The sequence below is a fragment of the Parus major genome, chromosome 20 (assembly GCF_001522545.3).
Source record: "Parus major isolate Abel chromosome 20, Parus_major1.1, whole genome shotgun sequence".
Lineage (NCBI taxonomy): Eukaryota > Metazoa > Chordata > Aves > Passeriformes > Paridae > Parus > Parus major.
The window spans coordinates 7,825,387-7,843,891 of NC_031788.1; the positions used below are offsets into that span (position 1 = coordinate 7,825,387).

The 18,505-nt window shown below is 55.7% G+C and overlaps 3 protein-coding genes across 6 annotated transcripts in view; all 3 read left to right on the top strand.

The window, feature by feature from the left end:
- Positions 1-21: 21 nt before the first annotated feature.
- Positions 22-7,611, top strand: ZGPAT (zinc finger CCCH-type and G-patch domain containing). The gene is made up of 6 exons (XM_015647162.2): positions 22-1,088; positions 1,718-1,851; positions 2,590-2,748; positions 3,737-3,868; positions 4,592-5,003; positions 5,429-7,611. The coding sequence occupies exons 1-6, from the start codon at positions 445-447 to the stop codon at positions 5,565-5,567; spliced, it is 1,620 nt and encodes a 539-aa protein (XP_015502648.1). The 5' UTR covers positions 22-444; the 3' UTR covers positions 5,568-7,611.
- A 102-nt stretch (positions 7,612-7,713) lies between these two features.
- Positions 7,714-14,723, top strand: LIME1 (Lck interacting transmembrane adaptor 1). Of its 4 annotated transcripts, XM_033519034.1 has the most exons (7): positions 7,714-10,964; positions 11,924-12,076; positions 12,568-12,616; positions 12,705-12,792; positions 12,965-13,377; positions 13,603-13,686; positions 14,457-14,723. In XM_033519034.1, the coding sequence occupies exons 2-7, from the start codon at positions 11,961-11,963 to the stop codon at positions 14,556-14,558; spliced, it is 852 nt and encodes a 283-aa protein (XP_033374925.1). In that variant the 5' UTR covers positions 7,714-10,964; positions 11,924-11,960; the 3' UTR covers positions 14,559-14,723. The 4 variants fall into 4 exon arrangements, with proteins under 4 accessions (XP_033374925.1, XP_015502672.1, XP_015502669.1 ...); XM_015647186.2 differs by having other exon boundaries at positions 13,603-14,555; XM_015647183.3 differs by having other exon boundaries at positions 7,714-10,250; positions 13,603-14,555.
- Positions 14,724-15,154: 431 nt separating this feature from the next.
- The window catches only part of SLC2A4RG (SLC2A4 regulator), an 8,538-nt gene continuing 5,187 nt past the window's right edge, over positions 15,155-18,505 (top strand). Inside the window, exons 1-2 of the mRNA XM_033519181.1 lie at positions 15,155-15,250; positions 17,197-17,541. Of these exons, the coding sequence (XP_033375072.1) occupies positions 15,155-15,250; positions 17,197-17,541 (441 nt within the window). The remainder of the gene's footprint in view (positions 15,251-17,196; positions 17,542-18,505) is intronic.

Below are 18,505 nucleotides of genomic sequence, written 5' to 3' on the forward strand. Positions count from 1 at the left end.
GAGCGCAGCCGGAAGTGGGGGCGCCGCGGCCGGAAGAGGGGGTGTCATGGCGCCTGTCATGGCGGCGGCTCGCAAGGCCCGATGCGGCTGAAGGCGCAGTGGGGCCGCCGAGGTGGCAGTGGCGGCTCAGGGAGGTGCTGCAGCCTTGGGGCTGAGGGAGCGCCCAGGCTGCGGGAGGAGCGGTGCCGTGCGCGGGCCCGGTGGGCGAGAGTGGACCCCGTGGCGGGGGAGGGCCCGGCCTCTCCGCGGACTCTCCCGTCGCCTCTTGTCGCCTGTTTGCAGCAGGAGCATCGCCCTGGTGATTTCCGAGGGAAAGAGCGGGACGGAGGGTAGATGACGTTTCTGCCAGCGGGGACTTGTTATCCAGAAGTGCTTGAGTAAACTCTGAATGTGTTTTGAGTTCGTGGAGAGGACGCGGGCCAAAGCGCCTTTCTTGTGCTGAGAATGGATGAAGAGAGTCTGGAAGCAGCGATCCAGACCTACAACGCGCAGCTGGAGCAGGTGGAGCTGGCGCTGGGGGCGGGCCAGGACCCATCGCAGCAGTCCGACCTGATCCAGCTGCAGGAGGACTTGAAGCAGCTGATAGAACTGACCGAGTCGAGCCTGGTGGCTGTGAAAAAGAGCAAACTTCTCGCCACTTTGGACACAGATGCCTCCTCCTCCTCCCCAGCAGGTCTCCCAGGGCAGGATTCCCATCTGGAGAGCTCTGCCCAAGATGAGGAATACGCTGCTTTTAAGGAAGCCATTGCTGGGCTTGGAACAGATGAGGAGCCTCCAGCTGGTGACAACGAAATCTCCTCGGAGAGAGAGGGAAAAACTGGGGATAAAACCAAATCAAAGTGCAGTGAAGAGGAGGAGGAGTCTGAGAGAGAGGAGGAGGAGGAGGAGTTGAGTGGGATGAAGGTTAAAGCCCCCTACTACAGCTCCTGGGGGACCCTGGAGTACCACAATGCCATGATTGTGGGGACAGAGGAGCTGGAGGATGGCAGTGCAGGGGTCAGGGTGCTCTATCTGTACCCAACCCACAAGTCCCTGAAGCCATGCCCATTCTTCCTGGATGACAAGTGCAGATTTAAGGAGAACTGTCGGTAAAGAGAGAGGGGTGGGAGGGGGCTTGTCCTTCAGAGGGATTAGACCTCCTCCAAAAGTGCTCTGTGTGGCTTTCTCAGGCAGGGAAATTGTGCCTTAACATTTTTAAAACGTGCTGTGGTGAGGAGTGGCATCAGTTTGGCTGTTTTCTGTAGCTAATGCACAGATGAAGTGGAAAATCCCATGGGAAAGCTGCAAAGATGTTACATAACTGAGTGGATAAATTAACAACTGATGAAGTATTTTAAAATAAAACACCCAAGTCTGTGGATAATGCAATATTCCTGTGGCACAGGGAGGTTTTATAGGCTCTGGTTTTGGGCATCTTCACCAGGATCAACCCCAGGATGGGCTGGAGCCCTGCCTGTCTCTGATCCTGTTTATCCTCAAAGCCATTTTTCATTGGATGTGTCACTAGCAAGGAAGTTTAATTCACTGGGGTGGGATGCATTCTTTGTTCTATGGCATAATTAACGTGTTTAAGGTGAAACATGAGCAACTTTCCAATTGCAACAGCACGTGGTCAAACTTCCCTAGGTGAGGTGTCTCACCGCTGACACTCGTGTGCATTCCTTTTGAGGAAAGAAGGGATTTTCATTTGAAAACTCCTCTTCCTCCTTCCCTGCAGGTTTTCCCATGGTCAGGTGGTGTCTGTGGAGGAGCTCCAGCCGTTCCAGGAGCCCGACCTGAGCAGTCTGGGGGTGGGCTCAGCCTGCCTGGCCAAGCACAGTGATGGGATCTGGTACACGGCCAAAATCACCGGTGAGGGGGGACAGGGACTTTCCCGGGGCCCAGGGGGAAGGTGGAGGCTGAGCTTTAAGTGGATCTAAAACTTAAGTGGATCTAAAACTTTAGTGGATCTAAAAATTGTGGTTAATGACAGAAAAACTATGTGGCTGCTGCCCTGAACTCAAAATCTTGACATAGGAAACAGCCTGAGTTTTGTCAGGCTAGAGGAGGCAATTGACTGGGAAACGGGAGCTACAAAGAGCAAAAATGTGGAAGGGAAATGACTAAGAGGTCATTAACTGCTCCAGGGAAGAGGGAGGGACTGCAGGAATTTGCATGTATATTAGGTGAGAATTGCAATAATCTCGTTTTGTTTAAACAAAAACCAGGGGAGCTGGCCCTGCCCAGCAGCTGCTGATAGCGGCTTCCCTCTGTTCTGGGAAGAGGGAGGGTTTATTGCCTCTTTCCATCTTTCTTTTAACTGTTATTAAGTCAGAAGGGAGCAAGTCTAACTTCTTTTTAATTCCATTTCTCAACAGCCCATGTCTTGATTTGTACAGATAAATTTTGGGTATCAACAAAGACACTGTGGAAATAGCTTTTTATTGCAGTGGGTGCTTCTTCCTCCCAGACAGAAATAAAAATCACAGATTAAACCCAGAATTGTTTAGAGCTGTTCCTTGGGCCTCCCCCCTGTGTCATTCTGCTGGAGCTGACTCTGCTTTAACTCCTTGTGTGCTGGAGCTCCTGTCCTTGCTGTTCCCTCTGCAGATGTGGACAGTGGTTACTACACGGTGAAATTTGACTCCCTGCTCCTCAAGGAGGCTGTGGTGGAAGGGGACAGTGTCATTCCACCCCTGAGAAGTGAAGATGCTGCTGAATCTGGCGAGTCTGATGAAGACAGTGTGGATGATTCTGGTTATGCCAAAGGTAAAGCAGTGGGGAGCAAAAGTGACTTGGGATTTTGTTCTGCTTTTCTCTGGGACCAGCTGACTGTCCTAGACAGTCTCACCTTTGATGAAAGCAGTTGATCTCTTTGTGTTCCTGAAAGACTGAGAACAGTAACTGGCTGTTAATGCTATAACTGCAAGCTAAAATCTTTGTTTTATGCAAATCCCTGGGCTAATGAAGGCTGGAGGTTTCCATGGGAACTTCCCACACGTGGAAGAAGAGGGTGTGATATTTTAGATTCCAAGCTCTGACCCTGTTTCTGGCATGTCTGGCTGGGCTGAGTTAATAAGTGAATCAAGTTTTCTCATCCCTGGGAGCTCCATGACCCAGGAATGTGAGACCCAAGGAAATGGGAGTGTCGGGTCCTTCCGGTGCCTGGATGAGGCTGCAGGAACAGCCATGTCCTGTTCTGCTGCTGAAAGGTGACACAGAGTGCCCAAGCGACTTCCTGGAAGTTGCACAGGCAGCACTGTCCCTCTGGTGGTGCCACAGCTGCATCACAGGACAAAGTCAGGTCCTAGAGTTCTTTACATTTAACCTGACAGAGATTATTGGATCCTAATAACACAAAATTAATGCTGTGGCCTGGAGTAGCTCCATACCAGAGACAAGAGCTGAAGGCACAGGAGAAGTATTAGGTGCCACTATGCTGAATTCTACTCAGATGTGTACATTAGTCTGTATTTTCATCCTGGAAGGAAGGAAAAGAATCATAAAACTCCTGGGTGATTCTGCCTGGAACTGGGAGGTGGTATGTGCATTAGATCAAGTGAAACCTCACATTTCAGTCGGTCCCTGTGCAGTGTTTGTGGAAGGGGACAACTCAATAGGAGCTAAGTAAGGCTGGAGGCATGACTAAATGCTTTTAGAGTTGGAGAAGTGAGTTGTACTGTCCTGTAAGGGATGCCCCACACAGCAGCTTTATTCACCATTCCTGTTTCACTGATTCTCCTCTTCTGTTCCACAGTGATAGACTCAGGGGTTCCAGAGAATGGGGAATGGACCCCTGCCTGCAGCTCCTCTTTCGGTGGATGGGAGGCCCATACTCGTGGCATTGGCTCCAAACTCCTTGTTCAGATGGGATATGAGTTTGGAAAAGGTAAGGGAGAGGTGCTCCTGGGACTCTTAGGAAAAACCCAAGATTTTAGATGAAGCCAGAACTTTGCTGTGCTGAAAGGCCACTTGGCTGAGGCTCAGGCAATGTGCTAGATCACAGCAGTGTTGGAGGGAAGAGGGATGGGTTATTTCATGGAAGTGCAGGCATGTGGGGCACCAGCCCCTGCCTGGTAATGGCAAACAGCAGAGGCACTTGGGAGCACGGTTGAGTTCATGATCAAAGCCGTGAGAACGCTGTGGAGTGTTCAGAAGCTGGAGGTGGAAGGGAGCTGATCTGCAAAGCTTCTGATGTCTGTGTTAATGCATCTCCTGGCCTGGACACAGACTTCAAAGCCTGCTGAACTTGCTGCTCCCACCCAAATTGCATCGAGCCTTGGGGGCTCTGGGAGGGCCTCTGTGTCTCCGGTTCTCCCAGAGGAACCAAACCAGTTTTAAGTAGAACCTGGTTTGAGAAGCTGAGGATGTGAGGCTGAACCTGGCTTCACAGAAACCAGTCTGACAAATGGCCTCAGGCTTGGAATCACAAATCTGCTGTGGAAGCCTCCTGGCCTGGCCTTTGCTGGTCCCTTTGTCCTGGGCAGAATTTCTAACTTTTGGTGCCTCAGAAGCCTCTTTGCTTGTTTTAAGCTTGTGACTGTCAATGTGAGCTTGTGGTGGGAGGTGACTCTGAGAGGAGATGCTGTAATCACTCGGAGTCTTTCCTCAGGCTTAGGGAAGAATGGTGAGGGCAGAGTGGAGCCAGTGCAGGCTGTGGTGCTTCCTCGGGGGAAGTCCCTGGACCAGTGTGCTGAGGTGCTTCAGAAGAAGAAGCAGGGGAAGCTGGAGCCAGGCAAATCAAGGAAATGCCGAGCAAAGGGAAGCAACTCTGGACAGACGGGCGGCCGTAAGGCCCCGCGCAACGTGTTTGACTTCCTGAACGAGAAACTGCGCGGGAAGAGCGCTGGGGACAAGGCTGGGGGCATGGCTCTGCCCCAGAGGAACAGCAAAGAGATCTACCACGCCAGCAAGAGCACCAAGAAGGCCCTGAGTGTCAGCCTCTTCCAGACCACAGAGAAGATTGAGCAAACCCAGAGGGATATCAGGGGAATCCAGCAGGCCCTGGCGCGCAACATCGGGCGGTAGGAAAACGTTCTTTGGGATCCAGTTTGTGGTGCTCCTGGGGAGGGGTGGGCTTGAAATGAGATGTGGGAGGAACAAGTGAAGTGTATCTGGGTGGGACTTAATGGGAAGTGGAGGAGAGAGTTCAGTGTGGACAGTGGCAGATGTGTCTGGGGTCCTTTGGGTGGAATTCAGGCTGTGGCAAAGAGAGGAGCTCTCTGAGGAAATGTGCTGGAGTCCTTCTCGTGCCCACCTCTGCAGCATTGCTGTTGAGCATCCCAGGAGGACATTTTCTAGCCCAGATAGTGCTGAGCATCAGGTTATTCCTGGCTTTCAGCAGGTCCCTTGGGGTAATCCTGCAGGAAAGGGCAAACCCCCCTGGGATGGAACAAGCCTGTGATCTTACTGTGCAGGATGACATTGCCAGTGTGCTTTTTGCTTTCAGGCACAGCATTGCTGCAGCTCAGCTGGAGGAAAAGCTGGCTGATGCTCACAAGCAGCTGGGGCAGCTGCAGGCCCAGGAAGCCAGGCTGCAGCGGGAGCAGAAGAAAGCAGACACCCACAAGAAGATGACTGAATTCTAGGTGCTGAGGAAGGTGTTGGACTGCAGGAGATGTCTTTCCAGTGCTCCTGGCCTCAGAGCCTGGGTGAGCTGTCCTGCTCAGCTGGGCCTCAGGCTGCCCAGCCTATAACTGGGCAAAAAAGCAGCATTTTCTGGATGCTTCTGAGCTCTTCTGGGAGGGAAAGGAGTGCACATCCATCCAGCCCCAAAAGCATTCAGTGAGCTGGGCCTTGGATGAGGCCTAACTACAAGGAATCCAATTCTCTGCTCTCTTGCACTCTTCTTTCCTTCATTTTCCCTGCACTAGCAGCTCCATCCAGAGTCTGTGGGTGCTCAGGTGACAACTCTGCTGGCTACAAACCAGCTGAGGGGGCTTGGACAGCCCCACATCCTGCCATTAACTGTGGCTTCTGTCTGTGGCCACCTGCCAAGCTCAGGTGCAGGTAGGGTCCTGACCATGGCTGGGTGAAAACATCAAAGGTCAAGTGCTTTAGCTGCTCTCTGCCTTCTGGTTTTTACTATGGGATTTGTCTGAGAACTCCATTTTTGGAGGGGAGCAGTTCTTTGTAGCCTGAGTGTAAGGACGAGACAGAAAACTGACAGGTCAGAGGTGGGAACCAGTAGCCTGGAGCATCAGATTTCAGCAGTTTGACTGGAAGAGTATCCCAGGCCATGCTGTAGCCAAACTCACTGGCTTGGCATGGAAAGCTGCCTGATTCCACAAGTAGAGTGCCATAGGTGGGGGAGTAAGCCAGCAGCATAATGGAATTTCCAAATCTCCTATCCAGGAACAGCTCCACAGGGAACCTTGTGATTTTTGCCACCATTAGTTGAGTTTTTCTGTCCAGGGTGGCTCACTGACCATGGGTCCTTTCACTAAAAAACCTCAGGACCCCGATCCAGTTTGGGCTGGGCCCTGGATGAGCACAAAGAGCAGGTTCTGTGTGAGCCCAGCGTGCAGCAGTGCAGTGGGAGAGCTTGGGGCTGGGCTGGAAGCAGGCCAGGCAAGCCAGATGCTCTTCCCTGCAACGTGGGAAGTGTTTGGACAGGAAGGATGTCCTTTCCCCTTGGTTACAATCTGTGTTGGTGGTGGCCAGTCCTTGCCTCAGAGGAGATGCTGGTTTAATCATCTGGTGGGATTTTTGCATTTTAAAGGCCTTTTTTAAAAAAAAAATAAAATTAGCAATTCATGCCAGTATCTTAAGTACACCAATTATTTTTTAATTTAAGGAACCAATTTTCTTTTATTCTGGGAGTCATTTTTCTAATGAAAAGGTTCCTGTAGTACCCCCTTTTTTATCTATCCCTAAGAAGAGATTAAAAACCAAGCTGTCAGCCTGGGCAGGGCTGTGCCTGCTTGCAGGGTCAGGCTGCCAAATGAAGAAGAAAATCTGAGACTGAAGAAGATACGATCAGAGCTGTTCAGGTCTTGTGAGATTTCATATTGCTGCAGACACACCTCAGAAATGCAGCGAGACAGCAAAACCAAACAAGATGAACATCTTCAGGAAACCTGTGGGAATGAGTCTGTGCTCCTGAAGAGCACCTGGATCATGCTGTGATTGTGATCCACCTCATGGATGTGGGAGGTGTCATGGGCTGCCTCAGGCACTTCTACAATCATAGGTCCCTATTGGAATTGGCTGGACTGTCCTCATTGTTCTGAATTCGTGCTCTCCACACACGGGGCTCAACTCAAGGGTTTAACAATGGCCCTTCCCTCACAAATGACTGTTTGTTTCTCACACTCGAGTGCTGAGTGGTGACAAGGATTAATGTGCCCAGTTTAGTGTGAATGCTCTCCATGGCTGGAGAGCTGAGCTGGGCGGAGAAAATTTGGGGGTTTATTTTGAGATTTTATTTTGGGGGTTTATTATCTGAGACTGTTATCATCCTCTCTTGAGGAACTGAGTGTATGAGCCCCGTGTCTTTGCTAAGTCCTATTTTACCCCTTCCTTGGGAACTCCACATCCTGTCTTGTCAGACTCCTATTCCAGTGGCTGCCACCTCCCACCCAGCGCAGTTCACGTCCCTGATGAATAAAGTTGGTGTTTCTTTTTCCCCTCTCTCCTTGTAAGGCGTTGTTCATTTGCAAGGTAATGATGATCTGGAGCGCCCCATTCCTTCCTTACACTGCCCTGATCTCCCGGAGGAGCCGGGCGGGGAGCGGCTGCGGCAGAGGGTGCTCGTGTGTGCCGGGAGCCTGCGAGCTCAGACCCAGCCTACCCCGGGGTGAAGCCACCACCTCCGAGGCCAGGAAGCTGTGGTGTGTGTGCTCTGTGTCTGCCCGCAGCCGGCTGCTCCTCAGGGAGCAGGAGAGCTCAGATCGGGATGTTGGGAATGTGCTGGAGGCCCTGACTGGGACTTGCTGTGGGATAAAAACATTAAATTCTCCAGGCTGGCCGGCAAGGAAGAGAGCATGATTGGATCCCTGTGCTCCACACTCGGCGGATTTTGAGTTCCTGCAAGTAAGTGGTGGCGGCTTTCCTGCCTGGGAAATGGGGAATCTGCAGCTAAACTGAGGGGGAAATACTTTAAACCCCCCCCAAAGAATATAGAAGTCTCAGCACTGTCAGAGATGCTCTTGGGGCTGGATGGACTGGACAGGCAGGATTCCTGCTCTGCTCTGGGAAGCCTCAGCTGGGTTCAGCTTTGTGAGTTGGACTCCGAGCTGTGTTATTCTATGATTTGTGCTCTGCAGCTGGGCTTGAATGGGAAGAAAAGGTGGTGGAGCTTGGCAGTGCTGCTGGGATCCCATGGCTGGACTCTGGGGGCTGAGTGGGAGCCAGTCGCTTTCGGGGTGGATGAATTCAGTTCAGAGACGTGTGGCATTGTGGAAATTTCGAGTTGTGTTGTGTGGAGTGGGACAGGAGTATTGCCTGTCTGTGCAGTGCTGACCTCCTGTCTCTGGGTGAGGAGGCTTGAGAATGTGGTCACTGAAATGCTGTCTTCTGAAAACCTAAGATGATGTAAAAGTAGTGCATTTGTGGCAAGGAAAACCACTGTGGCAGGTGGCTCTTGAGAAGACACATCTCCTCAATACAGCCATCCTGAAGTTTGGAATCTGGCTTCCATAACAGCAGCTCCGAGCTCTCTGCTGGTCTCCTGCTGTGGCTCAGCTCTGCAGAAAAGCCTCTCGAGCTGGTTCTTGCCTTAGAAGAGCATTTTTCTGCCCAAGTGAGTGTTCAGCAACCAGGGAAGGGCGGGAAGAAAGAAAAGTGCTGAAATGGTGTCAGCCTCGAGCAGAGCAGTGATGTGGGCTGACAGTTACTCACCCGAAGGTTTTAAAGTTGTATTTTCTCAAAAGCCCCTCCAGCATGTGAGCAGTGATCAGAACTGCAGCTAGAAGTCTGTATCCAAGTTTTCAGACATTTGGGTTTAGAAGTATGGTTGTCACTTGCTAAATGAAAAGCCCCCAGAGGTGTTTGACCATGAAATCTCATTACAGAGGTGAGCAAAGTAGGTGAGATCTCATGCCTGCTTTTTTTAAATAGTCTTAAAATTCACTAATTGCACCCCATGGTCCAGGGCAGATTCAGTGTTGTGACTGGCTGTAAATGGAGCTTTCACTTTTTGTAACTGAAAAGAAAAAATCCATCTACTTCTGCTTCTTGGGCCTTTTTTGAAGCACAACTCCCTGGGGTACCTGAGCAGAGTTTGCTGCAGCTGTGTGCACAGTTGCTGATGGAAATCAGCTCAAAATGTTCCTCTTGGTTTTGTGCAAATAGGCTTTGAGTAGCTTCGAAGACTTTTTTTTCTTGCCACCCTGCACTGAACCCTGTGTGGTTTTATCTGGGGAGATGAATCAGAGGCCAGGCAGAATCATCACCAGCAGCACTTTGTTTTGCAGTGAATTTAGTCTTGCTTTCAAGAAGCCCAGATGAGGAACTTGCACCCTTTTTAGGACTCACAAATAACTCCCATGTCCTGGAGTAGCAACCCTTCTGCCTTTAGGGTGCCTGTGCTCAGGTGTCACACAAGGAGGGGAGGTCCCTGCTCAGAGGGTGTGGGTGTTGTCACAGGTACTCAATGGTGGTGACCGCCCTCGTCTTCAAAGCCACCTGGGCTGGCAGAGCCAGTGCTTTCCCAAACGCTGCCAGCTGAGTCTCCTGCCCTGGGGAGCAGCCCCAGGACTGGAGATCGATAACTTTATTGGCAGGAAATTCAGGTCTAGGTTTCAGAAGGTCTGGCTGAGACTTTGCCTTGCAAACCTGCTCAGTCCTACCTGAGCATCTTCAGTCAGGCACCGAGTTCTGCTCGCAAATCTGTGATTTTGGGAGACCCAAGGTGTTGTCCCAAGAGGTGCCTTCTCCCAGAGACTGCTGAGTCTGAGCACTGAGGAGCATGCCCTGCACAGTTCCACTGGTCAGAAAACCTGGAGCAGCTCTACAGAAAGTGGGCCAGGAGAATTTCTCTGCATTCATTTCTACTCAAGGAAGTCTCTCCTTTCAACCTTCAAAATTCAGGGATGGAAAATCCCCCTGCTGTGGGATAAGCTGCCCCTTGTGTGCCTGCCTCAGCATGCTGAAAGCTCCCACCTCGATTCCAACGCCACACCAGCTCCCGGCTGTCAAACCTCGTTAGAACTTTGTCTGCTCCACTCCAGAGCCTGCTCAGCTCTGCCCTGGCCCTGCAGCCCGTGATTCCATCACTCTAATGAGCTGAGGAGCTCCAGGCTCTGTCTAAAGCACCGGCCCTGTTGCAGGTAATCCGAATAATTAAAGTATGCTCAGACAGAAAAGCTGTGTTGTCTAATTAAAATGTCGTTGGAAAGGGAACAGCCTCCCCTTCCCAGCTCTGATCTAAGCCAGTCTGTCCAGCCCGGTTAGTCCTTAAAACCTCTCTGTCTCACTTTCTACCTTGAAATAATTGCTCTCCAGGGTTCATGCTTCAGTCAGGGCAGTTTCCAAAGGCATGGGAAGTTCTTAGATAAAAGGATGCTCTCAGATAAAAGGGTGCTGCAAATGGACAGAGACCTTCTGGTTATTGGGGTTAAAATGTGCCAGAGTGGCTGCTGTGTGACCCAGGGTGCAGGGGAGAGGGGAGCTCCTGTGGGTCTGCAGTAGCTTCTGAGATTTACACAAGGCAGGGTGGTTTCTCACCGGAGCTCATCTGGGCTTTGTCATCCGGATGAAGACATGCAAGAGGGTGAGAAAGAGGTGCTCGGCATGTCCCGACAGATCACTGGCTTCCCATCTGTGCTGGTGGAAGCTGATCCTGCCCAGCTCTGCCCAGGGACCCTACTGCTGGCCCCATCTGGATCACCTACTGTGGCTTCTTGAAGCTGTGTTTTAATCTAGGAACTGCCTCCATCCCTTTTCAGATCAGGCATTTCCTGGGTGCTTTTTTTGTAGAGCAGGTTGCACAGAGCTGAGCTGTGCAGAGCTGGGAGCCGCAGCCGCCATCCACGCCGGAGCAGGTGAAGGGGTGCCAGCTTTTGCTCTGGGTTTGCAGCAGTTTGGCTGGCAGTGGGGCAGGGATGGGGATGGTGGCATGGGAATGATGGGACAGGGGTCACCAAAAGCCTCCAGGGGAAGGGGGTGATCCTGACAGGCAAGGGAGCAGCGGTGCTTTGTGTCAGGCTCCCCTGCACCGCTTGCTCTGGCTCTGCCGCTACCGCAGTTTGCAGGGGATGAATTTTGCCTTGAGGAAAGTGCAGGGAGAAGGGCTGGATTTGGGTGAGGCACAGCTTTAGGCAGAGGAAAATGGTGGGAAGATTGTGTGTTTTCTGCTCTGGTGTCACAGCAGAGACTGGCTGCAGACCTGGGGTTGTTTTGGCACAGGGAATGTGGGGTCTGTGTGAATCCATTGCAGGAGGAGGGTGTCCCGGTGTGTTCTGCTGAGCCCAGGGCATGAGGAGGGAGAGGAAGGAGATGCTGAAGCTAACCCTTTTTTCAGGAAATTGAGTCATCCTGCCTGTCCTTACTGGCCTCTGGAGCCGTGTCACCCCCATCCCACAGCCTGGGGTGGTGTCCCCAGAAAGCACTCTGTCATTTTCAGGGTGTCTCCAGAAGGTTTTCATGGCTCCTGGGCATCTCCTTTTCACCATTTCAGTGGCAACTTGTAAGCTTGAATCCCACTGGTTTCGTTGGATTGTTTTTTTCAAAAGGAACCAAAATCTGAATTTTTCCCTGGTGGTGGCAGAGCATCCACTGCCAAGTGTCCACACTGGGCTGGACATTGGAGGTGTTATGGTGGCTCTGGGGACAGCAGTCACTGGGCAGAAAATGGGACACCTGGTGAAATGTCCCTGTCCAGAGCATCCAGAGGGACCCCCCTGCAGGGGGACTGTGCTGCAGAGGTTGCAGAGCACCATTTCATGGCATGGTGAGCCCAGCAGCTCCTGGCTCAACTCCAACTTGTGTTCTCTCTCCTCAGAGCTCAGCCCCGCAGTGGTGCTGGCAGCGGCTCCCCCATGGCTGCAGCCAGCGGTGAGGGGACAGCAGGGACCTGGCTCCTGCCAGCTGGCACTGCCCTGGCCCTGCTCGGTGGCCTGGTCTACCTGGGCACCCTGTGTGCTGCCTGTAAACGGTATGTGCTGCCCACGGCTCCTCCACTTTCCCTCCTGGGGCTGGGATGGGGCTGGGGATCCCTCGTTGGCTTTTGGTGGCTGCAAGTGGAGACTGTGTGCAGCCATCCTGAGCTGGGACTGGGGGATCTGCTGCTCTGCCCTCCCCAAGCCTCCCCTGCGCCCCAGTGCAGCTCTGCCTGGCTTGATCCTGCATCCCTGGAACACCCCCTACACCCAAAAAACCTCAGAGGAGCAGCCAAGAGAGGGCTGAGCTGTGAGCAGGATGGGCAGTGCCAGGGGCAATGCCGAGGGAGGTGCCAGTGATGCCCTGCACAGCTCAGTGAGGTGCAGGATGCAATTGTGATGTCCCCAGCCAGAACAGACCCTGCTGTGGGGCTGGGGAAGGAGAGGGATGTGGGTTTTGGGAGTGCCATGGTGGGGACCCGGGGCACCTGCTCCTCACCCCTGGATTTGCCGTCTGCCTTGGGCTCAGCTCTGCTTCTCCCTGCAGGAAGGGCAGGAAGAAGGTTGCTCCAGATGGGGTGAAGCTCGTGGATGAGGTAAGAGCACATCTGGGGGGCAGGATCAGCCCTGGAGGGTGGTCAGGGCTCCCAGCCCAGCCTGAGGGATTCTGTTCCCCCACGGCAGGCCCTGCTCTGCCGGACACAGCTGCGGTCACTCAGCAAGTCCGACACGAAGCTGCACGAGCTGTACCGGGTGAAGGTCAGAGACGATGGTGAGTGGCTGTGGAGCAGGGCAAGCCCTGGTGGCCCTTGGCAACTGCCTGCAGTCCCCATGCTGCCCAGAGAGTACCTCATGTCGTGGACAGATGTGCCACTGTGCTGGCACCGTGCTGCCACAGGGCTTGGTGCCTGTTGCATCCCCTCATTTCCTCTTCTCTCCCACAGTCCAGCGTCCGGCCAGCCTGGATCTCCCCTGTCCCACAGCCCCTGGAGGAGAATCCCTGCACAGCTCTGGCCTCCTGCACCGTGAGCTGCCCCAGATCCCCATCCCTGACCCCCCGGCTGCCCCCCCAGCCCCTGACCAGACCTACTCCAACCTGCTCTTCACCCCGCTGCGGAAACCAGTGCCAGACTCTGTCTATGAGTGCCTGGCAGTGGGGGGAGAGGATGCCCCGGTGCCCCCCACTCCAGCTGGCACCCAGGTGTCCCCTCCACGGGCTGTGCGTGGGGCAGCCGATTATGCCTGTGTCCATAAAGTGAAGAAGGTGGTGTCAGTGGAGGTGCAGCCTGGGGCTGTGGCAGGACCCCCTGGAGTACAGCACTGCTGGGATGGTGCAGACAATGCCCCTCAGGCCAAGGTATGACTCTGGGGGGCAGGAGGGACGGGGCACATGAGGGGCTCATTTAATTCCCTGTCTCCCTGTAGTGCCCATGTTTGGAGCAGGGTGTAAGTTAGGATCCACTGCCAGGATCCTCCTGGGGGGCTGCCAGAAGATGGGGGAAAAAAAATCCTGAGGATACTCTGCAGTGGGCAGGGATTTGCCCCAAACATCCACCCAAAAAACCCAAAATTCCTTTTGCAGCTGGAGGAGATGTACTCGACGGTGTGCAAAGCCACAAAGAAGAAATCCCAGGTCCCTGCACCAACCCCGAGGGCTGTGAAGGAGGTGGGTTCTGGGTGGCCAGGCCCCCACCAGCAGGAGGGGGCCCCAGCAGCCCCAGGCCCCCCTGACCCCTGTTACGAGTCCATCAATGACAGAGCATGGACTGCTCAGGGCCGTGGCCCCGACCCCGACTATGAGGCTGTGGACATTAACTGGAAGAAAGCAGCAAAACGGGACAAGCCAGGGAAGCCCTGTGTCCCTGAGAACCTGTACGAGAGCGTGGTGGACATTTGGGCAGGGGAGCCCCGGAAAGCCTCGGCCCGGACGGCGACCAATGGGCTGGAGGTTTACATCACCAACCTATAGCCCCCAGAGCAGGGCCCAGCAGGCTGGACACCATCAGGTGCCAAAGGGACAGTGCCAGCAGCCCTGTGCCCCCCAGAGCAGCTGTGTCCCTGCACTCTCTCTCTGTATAGATTTTCTGCTACTTTTCTCTGAGTGTCCTTGTCCCATCCCAGCCCAGCTGGTGCCAGCAGGTTGATGGTGGGGTGTCCCAGGATGGGCAGTTTGGGGGTGCTGGGTGCTGTGTGGCACCCCAGTGAGACAGGGCTGGCACTGGCACCAAGATGGGAACAGGGTGAGGACCAGTCATGTTTTGGGGCAGGGGGTGATGGGGCTGAAGCCAGCCCCATGCCTTGGGCTGCATGACCAGACCCTCATCAGGAGGTTTCTGCCATGACTGAGAGGGTCTCTGTCCTCCTCATACTGCCTGGGGGAGACCAGGGCCCCCTCCAGCCCCCAGGAAGCCCTGAGAAGCTTTGCTCCCAACACAGAACATCCCTTGTTATGTGGAGATGGGGTCAGCCATGTGCCTTCATGGAATAATAGAATATCCTGAGTTGGAAAGGACCCACAAGGCTTCAAGGGATCATTGAGTTCATCTGATCCTGCACAGGACAACACAGAAATTTCACTGGTGTGGGCTGTGGGCTCTGCTCCATCCTCCATTCCCACCCTTTCAGACCCAAGCAAGGGTGTCTCCGTGGGCAGCCCTCTCCCAAACACCATTAAAAGGCTGAGAGATGGTTTACACTCTTAAACTGACTCTCAATCCCTGGTTCTGGGGGCTGTTGCTGCTGGTGCAGCTGGCGCTGGGGGAGCAGCTTTGAGCACAATGTGGCTGTGAGTGCACCCGCCCTGGACGGGTGGTTTGGCACCTCTGAAATGGGGACACAGCCACCAGGAGCTGCTGTACGGGGTGATCTGTGCCAGAGCAGAGCCTTGCACAGGGCTGGGGTAGACGCCAGGCTGCGTTTGCTCAGCATTTGCTCATCTTCCCATGGCTCCTGGGCGCCCTGCAGCCTCCATGTGCCAAAAAACTTGGTGAGCTGGATGTTTACCAGAGCTTAAACTCCTCTCCTCGCCAGTGGAGTTGCACATCCGTGCCTCAAGGGACGCCGTGAGAGGCAGTGACACTGGCACTGGTCACATGGCCAGCGGCTGGCCAGCGGCTGCCTGGCCTCGTGGCACGATGGCCATGTGCTCGCTGGAGCCGGCTAGAACCTGCAGCCCCTGTGGCAGGAAGCGAAGCGCTTCCCTCAGCATCTTTGCCCCTGCACCGCAGCAGGTGAAGAGATTAAAACCGAAAACGCGGCGCTCAGCAAACCCAGCTGAAGGCGTTAGAGCTGGAGGCACCCCAGGCATCGTCAGCCCCACGCTCGACGCCAAACCACAGCTGCTCTCGAGAGCTTCTCCCATCCCCCTGCGAGATAAGGGCGCTGATAGAGCCCGGCTGGTGCCGGTGCTGCCGTGCTCTTCCTGCTGCCAGCCGCCACAAGGATGCGTGGGCTCCCACCACGCTGCCCCCGGCTGCATCCTTCCCCTGCTCCCCTTCTCCGTCGTCCCACCGCACATGGCTGGGTCCCTCCTGCACCACCTGAATCCCCTGGGAGCTCTTTTGGGCTGTGTTGCCAAGCACAGGAGCATCATTTCCGTGTGGGACCATGTGGCTTCACTCCGCTCCCTGCGCTGCCTGTGGGCTGGGTTGTGCCACCTCCCTGGGGAAAGGCAGGCTTGGAATGGCATCAGGGAAGGGAAAGCTCCTGCTGTGGTGGAGCTGAGGTGGCCAAATTTAGTCTCCAATTTGCCCCAGCAGCAGCAGAAGCCGTGCAGGGCTGCCTGATTGTCCATAATTCCTGTGGGACTTGGGAGAGCCGGACTCAAATAAAAGAACTGCCCAGTCCTCAGGGTGATGGAAAATGTGTCTGGAGCCCTGGCTGGAGGCTGGAAATCTGGTGAATGAAGAATCCATCCCAAACATCACTTGCTTGGGATCATCAACACACTTGTTGAGTCTCAGGGTGTGGTCGGGAAGGTCGGGGTCGGGTCAGAGCGAGGGGAGAGGGTAGGGTTGGGAGTACCCCGCCTCAGCCCCGGGGAACAGCCGTGTGCAGGGCTCTGTCACCCTGCGAGGGACGGTGCTGAACGGTGCCCTTCCCACAAGAGGGAGCGAGCAGGAGCCCGGCGAGCGCCGTAAGAGGCTGAAGGGGCTAAGCCTCCTGTCCGCTGTAGGATGCAAGGGGCATTAAGCACCGCACGGTGTGACACCTGCACCGTGTGACACCTGCAGGTTTGACACACTGCACGGCGCTGTACGGGGCTCTGTGCTGTAAGGATCCGCACCCCTAGGTCCCTGCACCCCGCGCAGCTCTGAGGCTGTACGGCAGCACAGGGCTCTCCACCCAAGCCAGCCCCACACGCGAACAGCTCCGCAGCCCGCCTAGCCCCACATCCCTGGAGCTCACAGCCGTGGGACCCCCGCCCCCGGCAGCTCTGCACCCCCAGCAGGCAGCCAGGGGACACGGGCAGTGCGGGCACGGCCGCGGCTCCCCCTGCAACACCACCTGGGCGAGGGGCATCACAGTCCAGTCCTCAGCCAACCCCTGGCGAGGGCATCCAGGCACCACGGGGGCATCTCCCAGGGACAGTGATTCTCGGGGGAGAACTGTGCAGGGCCAGGAGTTTGGACTATATGATCCTTGCATGGCCTTTCCAGCTCAGGATGTGCTATGACCACGATTTTAATTTGGTTACCACCCTGCCGAGCCCCCCTGCCCGGGCCGGGGGTCGGGCTGCCGGCACCCTGAGCAAGGGTGGGCGATACTCGTGGCGTTGCACAACACCGAACGGAGCTGCCGGAGCCTCCAGCTCTGCGTTTCGGCCGCTGTTAACCATTAAACCAGAGCGGGGGCGGCCGCGGAACCTCCCCCGGGCCCCACGGGCTCCTGCAGGGCTGCGCGAACGGGGGGCTGCGGGATCAGACTCCGCAGAGACGGGACAGGATGGGGAATAAAGGCTGCCCCGGCTCTGCTCCTCCTCCCGCGCTGCCCGGGCGGGTTTTGGGGCCCCGCGGGTGTCCCGGTTCCCGGGGGACACTGCCCTTTTCCCGGGCGCTCCCCAGTTCCTGTGGCGTGCAGGGAGACCCTGGGGGCGGCTGTGCCGGGGCGACACCGGGCGCTTGGCCGGGTTGGTGGGGATTTTCCCGGTTTGCTGCTTTTCTCACTCTTGGGAGAGCACCTGGAGCTGGCGCAGGGTGGAACCGGCACCTCCAGCCCCCCCTCCTCCAGAGCGGGGAACGAGGGGTGGCCAAGCACGCCAGGAGCCACGCTGGGAACATCGCGTCTCCGGGCAGGGGATCCCCGGGATGCCGCCCCAGCACCCCCAGAGCCCCCGAGCCGCGGGGATCAGCCGTGCCAGGCAGCCCCGGGCTGGGGCGGGGGACAGCAGGCGGGGGCCACCATCCGGGACAGCCGCACGGACTCTGTCCCGGCCTTCAGCCTGCGGCTTGGTCAATCCAGCAGGACCTGGTGGCCCCTCGCCGCCGCCCGGCGCTCGCGGCCCCGCGGGTTTTTGGGGCAGGTGAGGAGCAGAACGCGGGTGGGCGCCAGCCGGAGCTCCCCAAACGCCCCATGCACCCCAAAACCTCACTCACCCCGTGTATCACATGGACCCCATATACCCCCTGCACTACAGGTACCCCCCTCCATCCCACGTCCGCAGGGCACCCCAATGCACCCCAGAATCCCATGAACCCCACGCACTCCAAGCGTTCCCTGTACCCAGGGCATTCCACGCACCCCACATGCCCGGGGTAGCCCACGCTCCCCATGGAGCCCACGCACCCCGTGTACCCCCCATGCACCTCAGTACCCCAAATACTTCCCGTACCCCTCGCACCCCACCCCGCCCTGCCATTCTGGGTGGGTTTGGCAGACATTCCTCGTGGTGGGCAGGACTCACGGTGGAATTAGGGACTTCTTTCCTACTGGGAACGGCGCACACACACCCCAAAAGCTCAGACCACACCCCCTTTTCTAGCAGAAGGCGACTGTAGCTTTTGGGGGAGCCCTAGAGCTGATGGGGGATCCCTACAGGCAAGTTGCAGGGGACATAAAACTTCGGAGAGAACTTTGGGGGGGACCCTATAAGTTTTGGGGAGTATAGCTTTGTGAGGAGCTCTGCAACGTTTGAAAAACCCCTGTAACTTATCGGCAGCCCTATAATTTGGCGGGGGACATCACTTTTGCGCGAATCCCCCAAATTTTAACGGTGCAAAATTCACCCCGGTAAGTCCACAGGAGCCGTCGGGAGTTTTGCGGGATGCTCCTCGGTAGCGGGATCCCCTGTTTATTTGTGGGGCGCCCAGAATCCCGTGTCGTAACAACAAAATGGGAACATTCGGGGGTCCTCCGCAACTTTTGGGGAGCGCCGCGAGTTTGGCGGGAAAAGGAGGGGTGAGTTCACGGTGGCCCTAGGGGTGCCGGCGGGGACCCAGTGGTGGTGTGGGGGGGTAACACGGGCGGCCTGGTGGAGGTGGGGTGGG